General features: G+C 40.5%; 2 protein-coding genes across 6 annotated transcripts in view; one reads left to right on the plus strand and one right to left on the minus strand.

The window, feature by feature from the left end:
• Positions 1-821: 821 nt before the first annotated feature.
• Positions 822-9,205, minus strand: DMAC2L (distal membrane arm assembly component 2 like). 4 transcript variants are annotated; one of them, XM_016198091.2, is made up of 6 exons: positions 8,747-9,205; positions 4,733-4,915; positions 4,225-4,336; positions 2,672-2,880; positions 1,928-2,099; positions 822-1,030 (listed from the first exon to the last, which is right to left on the minus strand). In XM_016198091.2, the coding sequence occupies exons 3-6, from the start codon at positions 4,326-4,328 to the stop codon at positions 898-900; spliced, it is 618 nt and encodes a 205-aa protein (XP_016053577.1). In that variant the 5' UTR covers positions 4,329-4,336; positions 4,733-4,915; positions 8,747-9,205; the 3' UTR covers positions 822-897. The 4 variants fall into 4 exon arrangements, with proteins under 4 accessions (XP_016053577.1, XP_016053578.1, XP_016053576.1 ...); XM_016198092.2 differs by lacking the exon at positions 4,733-4,915; XM_016198090.2 differs by lacking the exons at positions 4,733-4,915; positions 8,747-9,205 and having other exon boundaries at positions 4,225-4,390.
• A 706-nt stretch (positions 9,206-9,911) lies between these two features.
• L2HGDH (L-2-hydroxyglutarate dehydrogenase) overlaps positions 9,912-19,683 on the plus strand; it is a 31,736-nt gene continuing 21,964 nt past the window's right edge. The window contains exons 1-4 of one of the 2 annotated variants that reach the window (XM_016198089.2): positions 9,912-10,051; positions 13,530-13,645; positions 14,309-14,460; positions 16,497-16,628. In XM_016198089.2, the coding sequence (XP_016053575.2) occupies positions 9,912-10,051; positions 13,530-13,645; positions 14,309-14,460; positions 16,497-16,628 (540 nt within the window). Of the gene's footprint in view, positions 10,052-11,520; positions 13,646-14,308; positions 14,461-16,496; positions 16,629-19,683 lie in introns of those variants that run through there. The other variant, XM_087820594.1, reaches the window with a different exon arrangement.

Raw genomic sequence — 19,683 nt, forward strand, 5'->3', positions numbered from 1 at the left:
AATTGAATCAGGGCCACTTCAAGCAGGTAAAAATATATGTTTTTATCTATTTAATGATATTCTTTATCACTGTTTTCTAGATATAAAATGAATTTTGTGCTTATACTTCTTCATGATGTCTCTTGAGCTCACAGGAAATAGTATCCAACATATATGGGAGAATAAAAATCAGTTTCTAATTGGCATGTTAAAATTTTCTGTTTAAAGCAATTTTTTAATTTAGGCAAAAAGTGCTGGTCTTCATGACTGTTTCCTCTGTTATACTGCAATCAGCACAACTATTTGAATTCAACCAAGTATTTACACCTACTTTTAATAAAACACCAGACTAAGTTTAGCAAATAGACAAATTAGCCAGAAAATACTCATTCAGAGAAAGAGTGTATGTTGTAAAAAACACAGGAATGCAGGATCATGAGACAGGCATACAAATCCTGGGAGGCAACTTGAATGCCCCAACAATCACTGACTAGACGTAATTGACCTCATCAATTAATCTGAAATTTATCTTTCAATTTTTCATAATTGTACATACATTTATAGTAACATGCTTCAATAACTTTAAAGTAAAATGCAACATAAATTACTGTTAAAATACAATAAAGGATATGTGTTGCACATTTAAATCACTTTAAAGAACTCTAAGTATCTACATCAAGAGATATGTATATAGATATCTATATAAAATGAGGAGAGTATTATAATTAAAATGTCACCTGGTTTGCATCACTGCCAGTTTAGTGATTTTAGTAAGTCTCGTCTGAATATCTATTTTCTACATGATGGATTTTCTGCTTTTAAAAGATCATGATATGATAGTTCTATTGATGATTACATACTACTTGTTGCTATTTAGGATCAACAATTTTAAACGACACTTTATATTGAACACGGCACTTATTCATTATCACCGTTTCGCTTCAAGTCCAATTTCAGCTCCAGAGCGGGCAGCAATGCCTTAAAGACCTGGACAAGGTGCGCTTGATCTCTTACTCCAGGAAGGTCGCACAACAACAAATACTTGAGGTTTCTGCACAAAGAGAAAGAAAAGAAGCTACTTCAGTTTGGCCTTCACTCTTACAGCATTGAAACTAACCTCAACTTACCGATTTTTAGAAAAAAAATTACACACAGAATGTGTACATAGTTCCGAATTACATCGATAATTCTAGCTGAATCTTTCCAAATACTATATGTATATTACGGCATATGACACTTTTGCATGAGAGAGAGAAAATATGAGTCTTAATCTAGAAAGGGAAATAAATTACGAAAGTTCTTAAAGGAACTCAAGATGAAGCCTTAAGCCTCAACTAATGTAAGAAACAAACAATCTAGTATTTTTGGTTCTAATGTTTAAAATTTCTCCAGCTTCCTGTATAGGTTATTGGCAGAACGTGGTGGAAATTAATTTAAACGATGGAGAGGAAGCATGATAGCTAATGTTTATTGAGAGCTTACTGTAGCAAGCACCATGCTAGGTGCTTTAGGTAGATTTAATTTTTTAAAAAGATGCCCCCTAAAAAATGCAATAAAATCATAATGTATTAAGGTTGATAATTTCAACTGTTTTAAAGTATTACAGATGAAAGTAAAGTCATTTTCTTCCCTTTTTTAAAAAATATATCTTTATTGATTTCAGGGGGGGGGGGCATCAATGATGAGAGAGTCATTGGTCGGCTGCCTCCTGCACACCCCCCACTGGGGATCAAGCCCGCAACCTGGGCATGTGCCCTGACTGGGAATCGAACTATGATCTTCTGGATCCTAGGTCAATGCTCAACCTCTGAGCCATGCCTGGCCAGGCTTAAGTCATTTTCTTATATTTTTCAGAATTAAAACAAGATACCACCCCTCAACAGTTTTAAATTCTGATTTTTCACTTTAACATCATTATGAAGTTTCCACTTTGGCACTGACCACCTACCTTAAATGATGCAAAGCAATGATGCCTTTGTCTGTGACATTCCCACACGAAATTATTTCCATTTCCAACAAGCTTTTTTGTAAATTTTCAAGTTGACTAATTCTCTCCAAACAGTCATCCTCAATATAATGACACTTGCATAGCCTTATTTTTTCAACATACTGTAGGCCCTCTGGGGGAAAAAGTGCAGTTTAAGAATCTGCTTTAGCATTAAAATAACCAACTATCCTAGTTTTCCCAGGACTGTTCGGATTTTAGGATTGAAAGTCCTATGTCCTGGGAAACCTCTCAGTCCCAGGAAAACAGGAACGATTAATCATCTTATTAACCATACAAACTATTCACTATACAGGTTGTGCTCATAGGACCATTTTGCAGTCAGACATACATCCATTGGAGGAAAGAAATGTCCACCCAAGCAGAAGAATATGTGGATATAATTATTCCTATATCACTGAGGATTTCTCAATGACAAAAGTTTGACAAAGACAGTTTGACAAACAGGCTTCAATTTTAAGTAAATAAACCACAGAATAAAATCATGTAGAGACAAGCTTACTAAGGGGAGAAAGGAGAGGAAGGAGTTTGTAACCTCTAATTAAAAAAAAAAAGTAGGAATAAACAAACTGGATTAAACTGAAAAGGCAAAAAGGACACATCTATGATTATAATATTTAACTGCAACAAAATGTCCCTCACTATAAATCACCTGCATTTTTCATAAGCAAATGATAGGGTAGTTACCCATGTGATCAAATCCAATGTTCATGATACAAGAGTCAGTGGCATCAATGGCCTGGATCTTGTATTTGTCCAGAGGGCCTGTTGGGAGGTTGTTGTAGTCCTTCTGCCACCTCTCCTGGCCATGGTAGCGTACCATGGCCCCACAGCGAAGCAACCACTCAGAGGCCGCCCTTTCGGGGCCAACCTCCCTGATGCGTTCATGGTCTACTCTGTTGGAAAGAGAACAAAAACAGCTTTTACTATAGTCATTAGCTTAACCGTATTCACCAACATAAACACAGAATAGCAACAACTTTTCCTTCCAAATGACTGAGAAAGACAAGTATATTAGTGAGCTCCATGTAAAAAAACATATGATAGCTCTACCTGCTACCTTTCCTGCTTTTATTTTTGTTTCCAAGTGTACTCTGTCAAAGTGTATTATTTTTATATGAGTTTATCAGGCAGACGTGAGTCTTCATTGATTCATAGGCAGCACAGTGCTTGACACTAGGAGGTACTCAATAACTATGTATCCAAAGAATGATACATTTGGTTATTGTTTTTATTAATGATAAAAGATTAAAGAGGGAATAATTTTGGATCTATGTTCAAATTAATCTTAAGTGATATTTATTAATTTCTATATACTCCTTTTTCTCTAGTTTATGGTGTTAATGCTATATTAAGCAATGGGGTTAGTTTCACCAACTTAAAAATGATGCTTCTAAGCATGCCAATCATTAACTTTTTAAAAACTTGAGTTCTACCAGGCCAGTGTTGCTCAGTGGTTGAGCATCGAACTATGATCCAGGAGATTGTGGTTCGATTCCCGGTCAGGGCATATGCCCGGGTTGCGGGCTTCACCCCCAGTAGGAGGTGTGTGCAGGAGGCAGCCGATCAATGACTCATCATTGATGTTTCTCTCTCTCTCTCTCCCCCTTCCTCTCTCTGAAATCAATAAAAATCAATATTTGAGTTCCCTTGATAGTATTCAAAAGGCTAACTACATCCCTTAAGAAGCCAAAAAAATAAGATATTCTAAAATTATAATTACTAAGCTTTTCTGATTATAAAAGCAGTACTCATTTTAGAAAATTTGAAAGGCATGGAAAAACCAAATAAAATAAAAATCACTGAAATCCTGCAACCCAGTCACGTTTATATTTTTAAATCTATATTTGGTCTTTATTCAGTGCTTGTGTATATATTTTATTTGTCTTTAAACAAAATGAGGCTAATACTGCACATACTGTACCAAAAAACCCCCCTTGAAATACAAGAAATAACCAAATAGCTATTGGGAATTCATTTAACTTTAATAATCTCCACGTTTCTTCACTTTAATTAGAGTAATTTACTTTAAAAAAAAAAAAAGTCTTTATTGATTTCAGAGAGAGGGCTAGAAACATCAATGATGGGAGTCATTGATCGGCTGCCTCCTGCACGCCCCTGAATGGGGATCCAGCCCGCAACCTGGGCATGTGTCCTGACCGGGAATCGGACTGCAATCTCCTAGATCCTAGGTCAATGCTCAACCTCTGAGCCACGCCCGGCCAGGCAGAGTAACTTACTTATTAAACACTGCATTCAACCAGCCCCAGAAGTATCTCGAGTCACATGACCATGGGAGTTTCTTTAAGCCACACAACTGCCAGGAAATTTTTCCAAACAGCATCTTTTGATCTAGACACATAAAACAGTATTAATATTAGATCATCAGCTGGCGATCAGAGTCACATACGTATAGTCACTTCACAACTTGAAAGTCAATGCTCTTGTGCCAGTAAAGCTGATGATTCACTTGCCTCTCCATAGCTATTGAACAAGTCACTCCTGTCTCAGTTTCCCACTTTCTTTTACTGAAAAAAAACAAGGAGCTCTATGGTTCCTTTCAGCCTTGACATTAAATTCCATTGTTCTACCCTCAACTGGTGTCTGCACTGTTGCCACCTGGTGTTCATTCAGGAAATGCACCTACAAATTTATTGAAACTAGCCCCACTCCCAATCTACATTTCCAGTATCAAAATGGAAAACTAAAACCACCTAGAGAGCAATGTGTCGAAGTCAACACACTTACATCCAGGAAGGAAAAGATGACATGGCAACAGATCTTCTTATGACAAGGCTGCAAATAGTGTCACCAGAGCAGTGCAAAGAACTGTGGAAGGGCAGCTGGGAAAGACTGGGTAAGTAATTTCACCTCTCTGACCCTTGGCTTTCTCATTTGTAAAATGAGATGATGTGTTCAGATGATTTCCAGCTGTAAAAATGTATAACCACGAGTTTAGAAAATGATTTTGGAATTGGGTCTCAATCTGATTTATGTCAACTCAAGTTTCTCTAGTAGTGTGCCAGGTGTGAAGGGAAACAATGATAAATGAAACTTGGTCTCTGCCTTTGAGGAAATAACAAGTTAAGGCAGAGCGGAGTGAGCTAAAACAAGTTACTAAGTAGTTAAAATATAGAACCTGAGAAATACTTCAAAAGAGTAAAAATAACAACAGACCAGGATTTTAATAATCCAGGGAATTAGCTGAGGCAGGGACATTTAAGGCATGATGTACTTCAGTTTGGTTAGCATATGGGGGTAATGAGAAGAGGAGACAGACAATTTACACAGTCACATCAGAAAGGGTCTGGCATAACCAGCCAGGGAATTTGGACTGTCCTCTGCAGGTTTTAGCCCAGAGCACTGGCATTGTTAGAGATACGCTTCAGGAATATTACTCAGACAGCAACATCAAGATCGAGTACACCAGGACAGGACAGAAAAGACGGCTAACAAGGGTTTCAACTACATGTGGCCATGGGAAAGGGCCGAGTCGGGGGAGAACGGGAAAGACATTACAGAATGGATTCCACATGACTCAGTAAATGAGATGTAGGGGCAAGGGCCAGAGAAGCTGAAGATGACACTAAGTTTTGCTCCTGAGTCACTGGTCAGATAATGATGCCATTAAGAAATCAATGTGAGAGGACAGGGTTGTGGGTTTGGGTTTTTTTACTCCCCAGTTTTTCATATTCTAAATATGAAGTGTTGGCAGAACTACTAAGAGGAGATGACCAACAAATGATTAGAAACAGAGTCACAAAATGGTAGAGCTGGAAGAAACTCAAACCACCTCTACTAAACCTCTCATTTAGAGATGAGGAAACTGAAGCCCTGATATTAAGTAACTTGCTGACACCCTACATCCTTTCCAGAACAAGGTGGGGTTTTAATAAATGCAGGTGTTTAAAAGGACTTGCCCAATGTTTCACGGCTAATTGGTGGCAGTGCTGAAACTTGAACCTAGTTCTGGCTGCTACCAGTCCAGGGCTCTTTCCTTAGTCATAGGATGGTTCTGCAACTCAGGGGGGAAAAGGGGACTGGAAAGAGGCCTGAGTGGGAACCACCTCAGAGCCGAGGAAGAGATTTAGGATGCTGAGGTTGTGGACCAGTGAGAGAGGAGATCTGAGGACAGAACCTAGAATCACCTACCCTCTTCCTCCCCTGCCCACCATCACACTGCCTTCATTACTGCAAACTTTCCTGCCCCAACCCTGCTATCACTCTCACATTCTTAGACCTTTCCAGCTTTTTGTTAAAGCTCCCTCCATCTGTGCCCACCTCTAATAAGTCCGCTGGCTGCCAACCTCACTTATAAATCTGGGCTTTCCAGCTTCAACTCAGGCTGTGCCCTCTATTTGCCACCCCTCCCCGCCCACCCAATCCTGCCTGTGGAAATCTTACCCAACTTCAAGACCTTATTCGGATGCGATCTTCATCCACCCATCTATTCATGCGCTCAATAAATATTTATTGAATGTCTGCTATACCTAGTGCAAGAGATACAATGGAAAGATAGAAAAAACAAACAAAACAGGAGACAAAGGCATGGTTGCCGTCCTCACAGGATGTACAGTCCAATGAAGAAGGCGGAAGACAGACAGATAACACGCAACATGGTGTCTTAGCGGCGGTGTGAGAAGGTTCTGTCAGAGCCTAAAGGAGTAAGGGAACGCTTCACACTAGTTTTCTTTGGGGTGGCTCTTAAAGGGTGATGAAAAGTTTCCAGTTAGGCAGAAAAAGGAAGAGTATGCAGAGCAAAGGGAAGAGCAAAGGTCACATCTTTTTCATTTTCATTTTGCTTAGCACCTAGCATAGTGCCATACCCCTAATGCAAGAATTTAATAAATATTTGCTAATAGTCTTCAGTGGTTGATATATTTCCATGGAGAAAAGTAAAACCAGTGAAACTCCTATTAAGCAGGTAAACTTGAATGGTCTGTGGAAACTGAAGTTCTTTTACTTGATTTATTTTGGCCCATCTTATAATTCAACTTAAAGAAAAGGCCAAATTTACTACTTTAGTTATGATCTCTAAAAATACTGGGTATTATGTTAAAATAATTTAAACATGAAAATCAAATTTTTATCTAGCAATAAAGGTAAAATAAATCGGTAGGTTTTTATATTCTCAACTGTGACTTTGCTAATTAAGTTGAGCAATTTCTGATTAATTCAAGCAGCTACCCGGGGAAATGCTTTCTATTGGGAAAGAGGAGACCTCTAGTGGTGAATTTGTGAATTTAACTCTAACGAATTAAAGGAAACCAGTTAAAACCAAGTTAAAAATAACCACCACTAAGTTACTGCTGTTGTAAATAATTCAGGAATTAAAATCATTTTAAAAAACAAACTTCTTATATCAGAACATGGCTTAGAGCCATAAATTTGTAACTGATGTTTCTAAAAGATGCAATTATGTTTGTGACTTAGAGAAGGCCAGACCTCTCAGCTGAGGGTAGTATCATGAACACAAATGTCTCTAGCCAAAGATACTACATGGTGTATAAATGTAAGGTGAGCCCTTGATTCGAAATTACTTAATTGAAACAAATTGTACAATCCTAGGGGAGAGGGTAAGCAGAAAAAAAATTATAAAAAGAGCATGGGTATTGGAGTTCTTTCTAAACTAAGAAGAAAGTGCTGAAAATCACAACAGTAAAAAAGTTACTATGGTCCATGAAAGTCTGATCACAGACCCTTAAAAGGTTTAATTCTGTATTCAATCTAGTAACAAATCAACTACATCCTGTACAAACTAAAAAATAACCATCTCCACTACATACCTATCAGAATGATTACAGTAAAAAATAGTGACACCACCAAATGCTGGTGACCAGGAGAAACTGGATCACTTGAATATTGCTGGTGGGAATGTATAAAGGTACAGCCACTTTGGAAAAGCAATTTGGCAGTTTCTTACAAAGCTAAATGTGTGCTTATCATATGACCCAGCAACTGGACTCTTGGGCATTTATCCCAGAGAAACAAAAACAGGTTCACACACAAAAAAGCTATACACTAATGTTAACAGCAGCTTTATTAGAAAAATAGCTAAAAACTGGCAACAACTCTGATGTCCTTCAGTGGGTGAACGGTTAACCATACTGTGGGACCATGAAATACTCTCGGCAATAAGAAGAAATGAACCATCAGTACATGCAACAATTGAGATAGATCTCAAGGGATTGTGCTGAGTGAAAAAAGCCAATTCCCAAAAGTTACATTCTGTATAATTCTGTTTATATAAATTCTTGAAGTGACAAAAATTTTGGAAAGGGAGAACAGATGGGGAAGAGGTGCCCTGCTATAGGGCAGTGTGGTTATAAAAGGGCAACGGAGGGATTCTTGTGACCAAACTGTGCTGTTGCTTGACTGTGGTGGTGGATACAAGAACCTATACACGTGATAAAGACTATACAGAATTAAATACACACATAAATGTAAAAGCGGGGAAAACGAAATAAGATCCATGGACTGTGTCAATGTCAATTTCCTGGTTGTAATGTACTATAGTTTCGCAAGATGTCATCATTGAGGGAGACTGAGTAGATGGCGCACAGAATTTCTATTGTTTCTTACAACTGCATGGGAATCTACAATTATCTCGAAACTTTTTAAAATTTCAAAAATAACCATCTCTTTAAAAAAAAAACTGTGATGGAACAAGCAGGTAACATTCCACATTGTTTTCACAAATAACACAAAATATGTACAACTACCCAGGCGGTAAAACCATTTGAGCATAATAAAAGCATTTACCGAGCACGTCACTGTGCTAACACTGAAGAACCTAGTTCACGAGGGCGAGGGCGGGGGGGTCTCTCAGGCCAAGAGGTGAAATGACTTCCCGAAGCCGCCTGACACCAAATCCAAACGGGCAAGTCAAGTCCTTCCAGCAGTGAAGTTGTATCATTCTATTTTTCGGTTCAGCTGTTCTGACCCTAAAACAATTTTAACTGCCATTAAGCACAGAGAACGGGTGTTAAACTGGCACGGTGATAACCATGTAATTTTAGAGTAGCCAGGTATTTTAGAGATTACATAGCCCACCTCCCTCATTTTACAGACAAGGAAGCGGGGGAGATGTGACCTGTACAGGTGAGTCGGTGTTCCCAGGCCCCAACAGCATATTTAAAGCTGTATCTCGGCCCAGTATTAAAGATAGGGAAACAGATCCCTAAATGATGGCAGAGACCGAGCGGGATCCGGTTCACACAGACGATATTTACAGGACCGATAAATAACCGAATGAATGACCGCACCAGGAGCCCCACAAAAATAAGCCCAGAAGACCGCAGGCCGTCAGGAGTTGCGGTGACAAAGAGCCTCGGTCTGAAGCAAAGGCTAAGGCGGTCGGCGCGCCCCCTTCAGTGGGCACCCGGCTTGGCGGGGGCCGGAGTCGAGACCGCGTGTGCTCAGCAACCCGCCTCGAGCTGGCCGGGACCGGGACCGGGGCCGGGGCCGGGGCCGGGGCCGAGCGGGCGGAAGCGAGGCCGCTGGGCCGGCGCGAACGAGTTTTCACGGTAATCATCCCAGATTTTCTCCCACTGCCCCGAGTCCACTGGACGGCGACGGTCAGAGACGCGCGACTCGGCGGGACGGTTTTCGGTTAAGCCCAGCGAGGGGAGAAGGGAAAGGGCGAGTGTAACCACCACCCTAGTCCCGCCCCGCTCGGGCCTAGCTCCTCAACTCACAGCGTCGCAGGAAGGGAGCGAGCGAACGTCCCGGGCGTGTACGGCAGCGCCGGCCTGCCCTTCGCCCTCCGCCGCGCGCGCCCATTGGTCACTGGCGCCGCTCCCACGTGGGGCGAAGGCGCGCGCCTCATTGGCCCCTGCGTAGGAGGCGGGGCTAGAGGGCGTCCCCGCGGTGAGCGCCTAGCTCAGGTGGCCAAGCTGGGGCTAAGGCAGAGGAGGGGGCGCCGGCGATGGTGCCCGCGCTGCGTTACCTGGGCAGTGCCTGCGGACGGGCCCGCAGAGGTTTCCCCGGGGGCTTCTCCTTGGCGTGCGGGCCCGCGCTGGGGAGACCCCGGCCGCTGTGCCAGGGTGGCCGCAGAGCCAGCACGAGGTGAGTCGCCGTGGCCCGCCCCCACCGCCTGCGCTGCATCTTCTCCGAGGTGCCTCGTGCTAGACCTGTGCCCTTGCTCCACTTCCCCGCCCCAGGCGCGGGAGAAGGTCGGGATCTTGTGGAGCACGGGCTCCAAGCTCGGGTTTCAGGAGCTCCCTGCAGGATTTATTCTTTGTGTTTGTGGGCTGGAGGAAAAAAGAGTGTTGAATACAGGTCTGCAACAGTCTGTCTTTGAATACAACCCCCCCCCCCCCTTTCTATTTAACTTGAGCTATTTAAAGGCTCAGTTGTGAATTGGATCCTAGGCTTTTCCGCAGGTGATCGCTTTGAGACCAAGCCCACTGCAAGCAATCAAGTAACGCTGTTTATTAGCTGGCATCCTTGGTGTTACTTGGGAAATCTGAAACCAGTCTTAAATAAGCTCTAGGCAGACACTGCAGAGTTACCTCAGTGCGAAACAGCTCAGTTGCTTATCAAAGCCTGCAGAAGTCAGTGTTCTGTGACTTAAAGTTTGGAGGTCACACTGGAAACCACTGTCTTTCCCTGCTTTCTGTAGAGATGATGATTTATGCGAAGCCTTTAAAGCTGGAAAGCTTGGCTATTTCTAGAACTAGGAAGAAAGTGGGGAAGTTGAGTGTGACTGGAGCTTAGCATCACAGATGATGTGGAATGACACCAGGAGAGGGGCTACATCACATCAGGATTTTTATTTTAATTACACATTGGACTTTATTCTAAGCACATTGGGAGGCCTTTAAAGGGTTTTTAAGAAGAAGGAGTGGTTAAATGCTGATGTTTCAAAAATTTACTCTGCTGTATGTTATTGTATTGAAGGGTGATTAGAATGGCATAGAGTTTGTAAGTCATCATGGGGTATGTGGACAATTATTTTGGGAAGCTTTTCTTAAGGGAAGAAAAGTAGGGTTAGCCGGATGGGCGTGGCTCAGCGGTTGACCTTCGACTTGTATGATCCAGGAGATCTCCGGTTCCTGGTCAGGGCACATGCCTGGGTTGCGGGCTCCACCCCCAGCAGGAGGCAGCTGATCAATGACTCTCTCATCATTGATGTTTCTCTATCTCTCTCTCCCTCTCCCTTCCTCTCTCGCTGAAACCAATACAAATATTTTTTTAAAAAATACAAGTGTTTAAAAAAAGAAGTAGGGTTAGTGATGGTTTTGTTTATACTTTTTATTTTGAAATAATATGGATTCGTAAAAGATTTCAAGGAAGCAGAGCTCTCATGTACCCTTCATCCAATTTACCCCAACGATAACGTCTTACGTAAGGATAGTACCATATTGAAACCAGGAAGTTGACTTGGGCACAATCCATAGACCTTATTCCGATTTCATCAGTTTTACATGCACTCATTTGTGTGTGTGTATGTGTGTGTTTCTATGCAGCTTAACCATGTGTGAATTTGTGTAACTACCGCCACAATTCAGAAACAGAAATGTACCGTCAATACAAAGATATCCCTTGTGTTATTTACTGTGATACATTCGCATCCCATCTCTACAACCTTCCTAACCTGTGGCAACCACTACCCTGTTCCCCAGCTCTATAATTTTGTCATTTTGAGAATGTTCTATAAGTGGAATCACACAGTATGTAATCTTTTGAGACTGGCTTTTTTTCACACGGCATAATGTCCTTGAGATCCATCTAAGGTGTTACCTATATGGATAGTGAGGTTCTTTTTAATTGTTAAGTAGCATTATGTGATATGGATCTATCAGTTTGTTTAACCATTTACCACTTGAAGCATATCTGGGCTGTTTCATGTTTTTGGCTATGAATAAAGCTACTATAAACATTTATGTACAGGTCTTTGTATGAATATATTTTTCCTTCCTCTAGGATAAATGTAGGCGCTAAGACTAATACTAAGCACATGTTCAGTCTTTTAAGAAACTACCATATTCTTTTTCCAGAGTGACTGCTATTTTACATTCCTACCAATAATATATGAGTGATCCAGTTCTTCTTCATCCTCACCAGCATTTGGTATTATCACTTTTTAAAATTTTAGCCATTTTGATACGAGTGTAGTGATATCTCATTGTAGTTTTAATTTGCATTTCCCTAATGACTAATGGTATTGAACATCTTTTCATGTGCTTATTTGCCATCTGTATTTCTGTCCTCTTTGATGATATGTTTGTTTGTATATTTTGCCCATTTTCTAAATGGTTTGTTTGTTTTGAAAGTTTTGTTTTTTTTAAATGAATAATTTATTGATTTTTAGAGAGAGGAAGGGAGAAGGAGAGAGAGAGAAACATTGATGTGAAGGCTCAGCATTGATCAGGTGCCTCCTGCACGCCCCCTTACCAGGGATTGATCCCACAACCCGGGCATGTGCCATTGACCAGGAATCCACCTGGCAACCTCCTGGTGCGCTGGACGACACCCAACCAACTGAGCCATACCGGCCAGGGCTGAAAGTTCTTATAGATATTCTAGAAAGAATACTTTGTCAGATATGTGGTTTGCAAGTATTTTCCCTTGATTTGTTGTTTTCTTATCCTTTTAACAGGATCTTTTGCAAAGAAGAGGTTTTTAATTTTTATAAAGTCCAGTTTATCAATTTTTTCTTTTATGGATCATGTTTTTGGTATAAACTCTTCACCTAGCCCTATATCCCAAAGATTTTTTTCTCTATTTTCCTCCAAAAGTTTTATAGTGTATATTTGATGATATAAAACATTTTTTGTTAAATTTTTTAGTTAGAATAATGGTATTGTGTGTGTATTCTGCAGAGGCCTTTTAGAAATAACATATTAAAGTAATTATAGATGATGTTTAGGATTTGCATCAAAATAATTTAATACAGGAGGGTATAAAATAGGCGGGGTATAGAAGAAGCAAGAGTGGCCATGTTCCTATAAAACCTAGATTTGTTTACCATAAGGTCAGTGCCAAAGGGAATCTTTTCTACTCTTCATTGCTAAGTTAGACTATACAAGCCCTTTCTAATTTTTGAAATGGTTGTATAATCAGGGTTTATCGTGGCTAAAATTGTGGTTCCAAACCTATTTCTGAAACAATTGGCTGTTTTCCTTTCAACAGAAAAAAATTATAAATTCTTGCGCACTAAGGTGTTAAAAACTTAATGTATTTAGCTAGTCTTCAAGAACACTGTACTCAAATATTAAAAGAATAGATGGTAGAGAAGAGCATGATGCTTAACACATGTAGCTAGCCCAGGCAGAGTACTGTGGAGATTTAGAGCAACTTAATCAACTAGCCACCCTGCCTGCTGCATGTAGCTGGGTATATTCCTGACCAGCAATGCATGGAACTTTTAAAGGTATCTTCATGAGTATGAAGCCAAATAACACAAAGTCCAATAAATATTTGTTTTTAATGATTATAAAATAATAGTTTAATTGTTCATAGATGACGAAAACTTTGCATGTGAAGTTTGATGAGGTCTACTGTAAATGTGCATTACTCTAAAGGTGACTTTCTCTTGAAGCTCATTTGATGTAGTCATTATTGGTGGCGGAATTGTGGGGCTTGCCTCTGCCAGAGCACTCATCCTGCGACATCCAGCACTTTCTATTGGTGTTCTGGAAAAGGAAAAAGATTTAGGTATGTATGTTATGCTGCTCTTTGGGCTTAACCTGAGCACCTGCTCATTTTCTCAATTCTGCATCTGTTTATGCTGAGTGTCAACGCTAGTTTGAATTCTTATAAAGCAGAACCTGGGCCTAGGACTTGGATATAGGTGATTTATTTGAGAGGTTATCTAGGAGACAGGAGTGAGGGAGGTGGGGATAGTAAACAGGGAAGGAGAAAAAGCCACATGAGGGTACATTATTGAAGTTGCTATTACGAGCTTGATTCCGTTGTGACCTCTGAGATGCTACATAAACATGTCCCAGGATCATGCTCATTTATCAATCAGTTCCTGTCCCTGTTGGTTGAGGATTGCCCCTAGTGATGTTGAGTTCTCCTTCCCTACATTAGAAAAGGCCCTGGGACAGAATGCAGAGAGCTATAGTGGGCCCTTGAAGTGGTTTTCTGGTAGTGAGAGGTGAGTTTGTGCACCAGAGTTGTAACTGAAATCAAAGATGAACTGGAGGAATGTGACACAGGCACCAGGGATGGTGGCTAGAGGAAGTTACCAGTGCTCTGTCTGTAAGAATTTTAAATAACGTGGTCTCTGATCACTTCAACTATATTTGTTCCCCTGCTTCTTAGGTTTTGTGTGAGTCATGTACTTTCTCTTATCCTGTTTCTCTTGTTTGGTAGCTGTTCACCAGACTGGACATAACAGTGGTGTCATACATAGTGGGATTTATTATAAACCTGAATCTCTGAAAGCTAAATTATGTGTACAAGGTGCAGCCCTCATCTATGAGTACTGTAATCAAAAGGGAATTTCTTACAAGCAGTGTGGCAAGGTATGGTATTTTACTAGGACCTTGACTTATTTATAACTAGCTTTTTCTTAGTGATATTTAATGTTGAATTTTTAAAAAGGGCTTTTCTTTCTTCATATCAATATAATTTGCAAAATCTAAAATTAGAGAATAACTTAAAAAAAGATGGTGTGACTACATGTAATTTAAAAAAATTTTTTTGGTATGTTTTTATTTATTTTAGAGGGGGGTGGAGAGAGAAACATACATCAATGTGAGAGAAACATTGATTGGTCACCTTCTGTACACACCCCGACCAGGGATTGAACCCGCAACCCGGATATGTGCCCAGACCGGGAATCAAATCCACAGCCTTTTGGTGTATGGGACCAGGCTCCAACCAACTGAGCCATACTGGCCAGGGCACTCCATGTAATTTTTAAAGTAACAGCTTTATTGACATAATTTATATACCGTATAATTCACCCTTTTAAAGTATACAATTCAGTTTTTAGTGTAGTCACAGAATTGTGTAGCTGTCATCACAAATTTTAGACCATATTCCTTATCCCAGAAAGAAACTGTATACCCATTAATCGTCATTCCCCATTCCCCCTACTTCCTAGTCTTACTTCTCCCCAGACCCTGGCTACTGTTAATATACTTTCCTTTTTTTTTTTTAACATATCTTTATTGATTTCAGAGAGAAGAAGGGAGAGGGAGAGAGAGAAACATCAGTGATGAGACAGTCATTGATCGGCTGCCTCCTGCACACCCCCAACTGGGCATCAAGCCCACAACCCAGGGAATCGAACCCCGATCTCCTGGATCCTAGGTCGATGCTCAACCGCTGAGCCACGCCCAGCTGGGCATTGATATACTTTCTGGATTTGCCTATTCTGGATATTGTATGTAAATGAAATCACACAATATGTTGTCTTTTGTGAGTGGCTTCTTTCATTTAGCCCAATATTTCCCAGGTTCATTCATCTTGTAGCATGAATCAGTACTTCATCCTTCTTAAATTTCATTGTGTAGGTATACCAAAGTTTGTTTATCCATTTAATAGTTGATGGGTATTTGGGTTGTTTTCACCTTTTGGCTATTGTAAATACCACTGCTATGGAATTTATGTACAGGTTTTTGTGTGAACCTGTGTTTTCGTTTCCCTCGGACACGTACCTAGGAGTGGAATTGCTGGGTTATAGGTAACTCCATGTTTAACATTTGAGGAGCTGCCAAACTGTTTTTCAAAGTGCTGCACTGTTTTTTACATTCCCAACAACAATTAATGAGGATTCTAATACCTCCACATTCTCACCAACACCTATTATTATCTGTCTTTTTAAATTTAGCCATCCTAGAGGATGTGAAGTCGTATATCATTGTGGTTTTGATTTGCATTTCCCTAGTTATGCTTATTGGCCATTCTTCTTTGCAAATGGCTAATGGCCATTTGTCTTCTTTGAAAAAATGTCTATTCAAATAATTTGTCCACTTTTTAAATTGGGTTATATGTCTTTTTCTTTTTAAAACATTTACTTTTTAAAAAATATGTTTTCATGGGTTTTAGAGAGAGAAACATCAACATCGATCATCTGCCTCCTGAACACCCCTTGCTAGGGATCAAGCCAAAAACCGGAGCATGTGTCCTGACTGGGAGTCAAACCTGTGACTTCCTGGTGCATGGGTCGATGCTCAACCACTGAGCAATACCGGCTGGGTAAGGAAAATTTGTTTTAATGCAGTTTTCTTAAGACAACTTTTTTCAGCCCGCTCAGCGTGGCTCAATGGTTGAGCGTCGACCCATGAACTTGGAGGTCACGGTTCAATTCCTGGTCAGAGCACATGCCCTGGTTTCAGGCTTGATCCCCAGCAGGGGGCATGCAAAGATAACTCTCTTCAGTGGAGGACGACAGTGAAGTCATGAAGAAAGGTTGAAGTAGATACACGTAAAAGAAAAAAATTTTTTTAAATCAACCCAATTTGAGTCCTGCAACAATTTATGGTTTTCTAGTCACTTTATCTTTCATAGCTGATGGTATGTTTAACTTTATTCATATTATCATTTTTTGAAGCTTATAGTAGCTGTCGAACAAGAAGAAATCCCCAGACTTCAGGCCCTATATGAAAGAGGCCTGCAGAATGGTGTTCAGGGCCTGAGGCTGATCCAGCAGGAAGATATAAAAAAGAAGGAGCCATATTGTAGGGTAAGTGACTCACTGACTCCACACACAGGGACATTTTCATATTTTCATTTAGGGCTCAGCCTTGTGAACATGGAGGCTGAGAGTGAATTTATAAGAGGAAGGAATTATATAGAAACAGATAATCCTGTCACAAAAGCAGCAAGGTGACCAACAGAAGAGGACATTGCCACAAACTCTGGACACCTGATTTCTTCTTCCCCTAAGTTGTAAGGAATGTCCAAACTGGTAGAGAATTTTTGTAAGAGTTTATTTGAGCCAAACTGCCGACACATGCCAGGAAGCAAGATCTCAAATGCTCTGAAGAATAAATTTTGCGGGAAGATTATAGGAAGGTGGGAGAAAGCAGGCAGGGATTGGATAACATGGTAGTTAACAAGATTATGTTATGTAACAAGGTCGTTACAGTTTATTTTTATGGTGTGTTAACCTAAATGCACAAGAACAATAGACTGGGCTTGCCCAAGGCAAAGATAAATCTTTTACTAAAGAAGTTATATTCCTGGGGCGTGACTACCCACCAGGACCCGCCCAGTTAGGGATTTATGATCAGATCACCTTGTGAGGTTACTTTCCATGGAACCTCTGTTTTTGTTCTCACTCATGAGAAAATACCAGGTCCGAAGAACGTAAGCAAAGGCAAGAGGAGGTCTGAGACCATATGACATGTTTGGAAAGCACTGAGTGGTGAGGTGTGGTTGGTCACAGGGCGTGTAGGGAAATATAAAAAGTGAGACCAGAAAGTCAGGATTAGGCCTGCATGAAGGGCCTGATATTCATGCTAATAACTTTGAAGGTTATCCTGTAGGCATAGAAGCCACTGAAAATTTTTGAGGAGAGTGGCTATAATATCCAATCTGTATTTCAGGAAGATAAGGCTGGCATGAGTATGAAGGGTGGGTTGTAGAGTATCTTGCTCAAAATATGCTGTGGGGGAAAGCAGATCTTCCTTTTTATTCATGAAAGAAACATGAATAATAATATTCTGCATATCAACTTTCTTTGCTAGCCTTTCAGAAGCTATCAGTTCAACACCAGTTCCACTGGCTATTTCAGTGAATGGCTATATCTCCTGTTCTCTCCTCACTGACCCTTTATTGACTATGCAATAGCTGGACTCCAGGTACCTGTGTTAAAGAGTCTGACTTTGAAGTCACTGCAAGGCAGTGCTTATCGGAAGCTTTTAGTTTAGTCCAAGAATTCAGGAAAGCCTTCTCGGAGGTGAACTCTCACTTGGAAGATGACTAAGGAGTGTAACTTGTAAAAGAGGAATCCTGCTTTTCTCTGAGGCCACTGAAGAAGTGACCTGCTTTATGTAATGCCACATTGTAATTTTCAGTGCCTATTTAGGGGTGGCAATATATAGTAGAAAAATATAGCTTGGTTATTTCATAAAGGTGTCTTGAATAAATTCCTCCTTTCTCCCCTAACCTCACCACCACTACCAGGAATGGTGGGCAAATTTTATATAGAACAGAGTTACTTCTTTTTCTTCCAGGACCTCCAGAAAGAAAAAGCATATTAAGGCAGTTCTAAAGGGCTTCTTGGACTGGATTCCTTTCAGCAGAAGATTTAAGTACTCCCGGGGGAGCATCTTGGAAAATTTTAAACTGCCTCTGTGAACTTTGACTCTGAAGGATAGCTCTTGATAGCTCTCTTTCTGGGCAGATCCTGACTGCTTCTTCTGACCTAAGCTGTACTGATCTGTCTGCCTTTTCTTTAATTGGTCAACCACATGTTTATCTATTCCTCTGTCTTCCTGACTGACTTCTAACTCTGTTCCCTGTTTGCTTGCCCGGTTGTTTTCTAGCCATCTGACCTGCTGTGGCCTCAGATTTCAGGTTCTGACCTGGTAATCTGGACAGTGCATGCCCAGCTCCTGGCTGAGGGCTAGCCTGTCCGCCAGCCCCGTCCTGGGCCAGGGCATTGGATTGCTTGGCAGCAGTGACATCTTCCACCTTTCCCCAATGTACATGCATAGGTAGGGCTCACCAGCATCTCACGAAGAGGGGCAGAGCCAAAACTAGAAAGGGAAAGAAAAGAAGGGAGACCTTTTAGGAAAGGTTTAGAGGGGAGAAAATCTAGTATGTTTAAAAAGACAGCTCTCAAAAGTTCATTCATTCAGTAAATGTTTAAGTGCCTTCTATGTGTCAGGCATTGTGCTAGGTGATAGAAATATAATATGAATAAGGAGGATATTCGGGATTCCAAAAAACTATTGATATGGAGTACCTTTACATTCTTATACTTGTCACATAGTTTTACGCTAGGCAAGGAAGTTTTTGTGACTGAACTCTTGGTATTTTCCTAATTTAGATTCCAAGGTTATTGTACCCAAAATACTATTTATAGGTTGAAATTGAATTATAGCTATTGACCTGTGAATTTAGGGATTGTCAGACCACATGAGGTCTAATGAAATATCACGTGTATCTACTATATCAAAACAAAAGGAGTGATTTCCTATACTTGGGCAAATGCTCTCATATTCTGGAAGCAGATTATCAGGAAAATGGTGAAGTTTTTCAAATGTTGCTTTCAAGACTGAAAAGCATGAAAAGAAACTGTTGGGTGTTTTGTGAGCCTTAGTGTGATCTGGTTATGTGGCGATCAGGGGTGGGTGGCAAAGTCTAAAGCTTTGAAAGGATAAGTAGGTAAATGTATTGGGGGTAGGGGTGGGGCACTATAGGAATAAAATATTTAAAATACTATTATAAAATATTACTTCAAAACCACAACAATGACATGCTGTGCTGGCCAAACAAGAAGACGGCAGCATTTGCTGGTTGCACTCAGCTTCTGGGTCTTAGTTATCCTGGGAACCAGGCAGCCCTCTTAGGGGGGAGATTGATTGGCAAAACTGATATTCTCATGCACAATAAGGCAAGAGAAAATGTAACTATTACAAAGGATTCCCCAAATTGTAATCAGTACTTCGTGTGTGGAATTCTATTCTTATCCTTTTCTTCAGAATTAGGAAAGGATACATTTATTCCAAAAAATTAAGTAAGTATTCTTGTAGATCATTTATCTGTAGAGTTTGAACATATCTTGGCAA

Source organism: Miniopterus natalensis, chromosome 1 (assembly GCF_054644295.1).
Source record: "Miniopterus natalensis isolate mMinNat1 chromosome 1, mMinNat1.hap1, whole genome shotgun sequence".
Classification (NCBI taxonomy): domain Eukaryota; kingdom Metazoa; phylum Chordata; class Mammalia; order Chiroptera; family Miniopteridae; genus Miniopterus; species Miniopterus natalensis.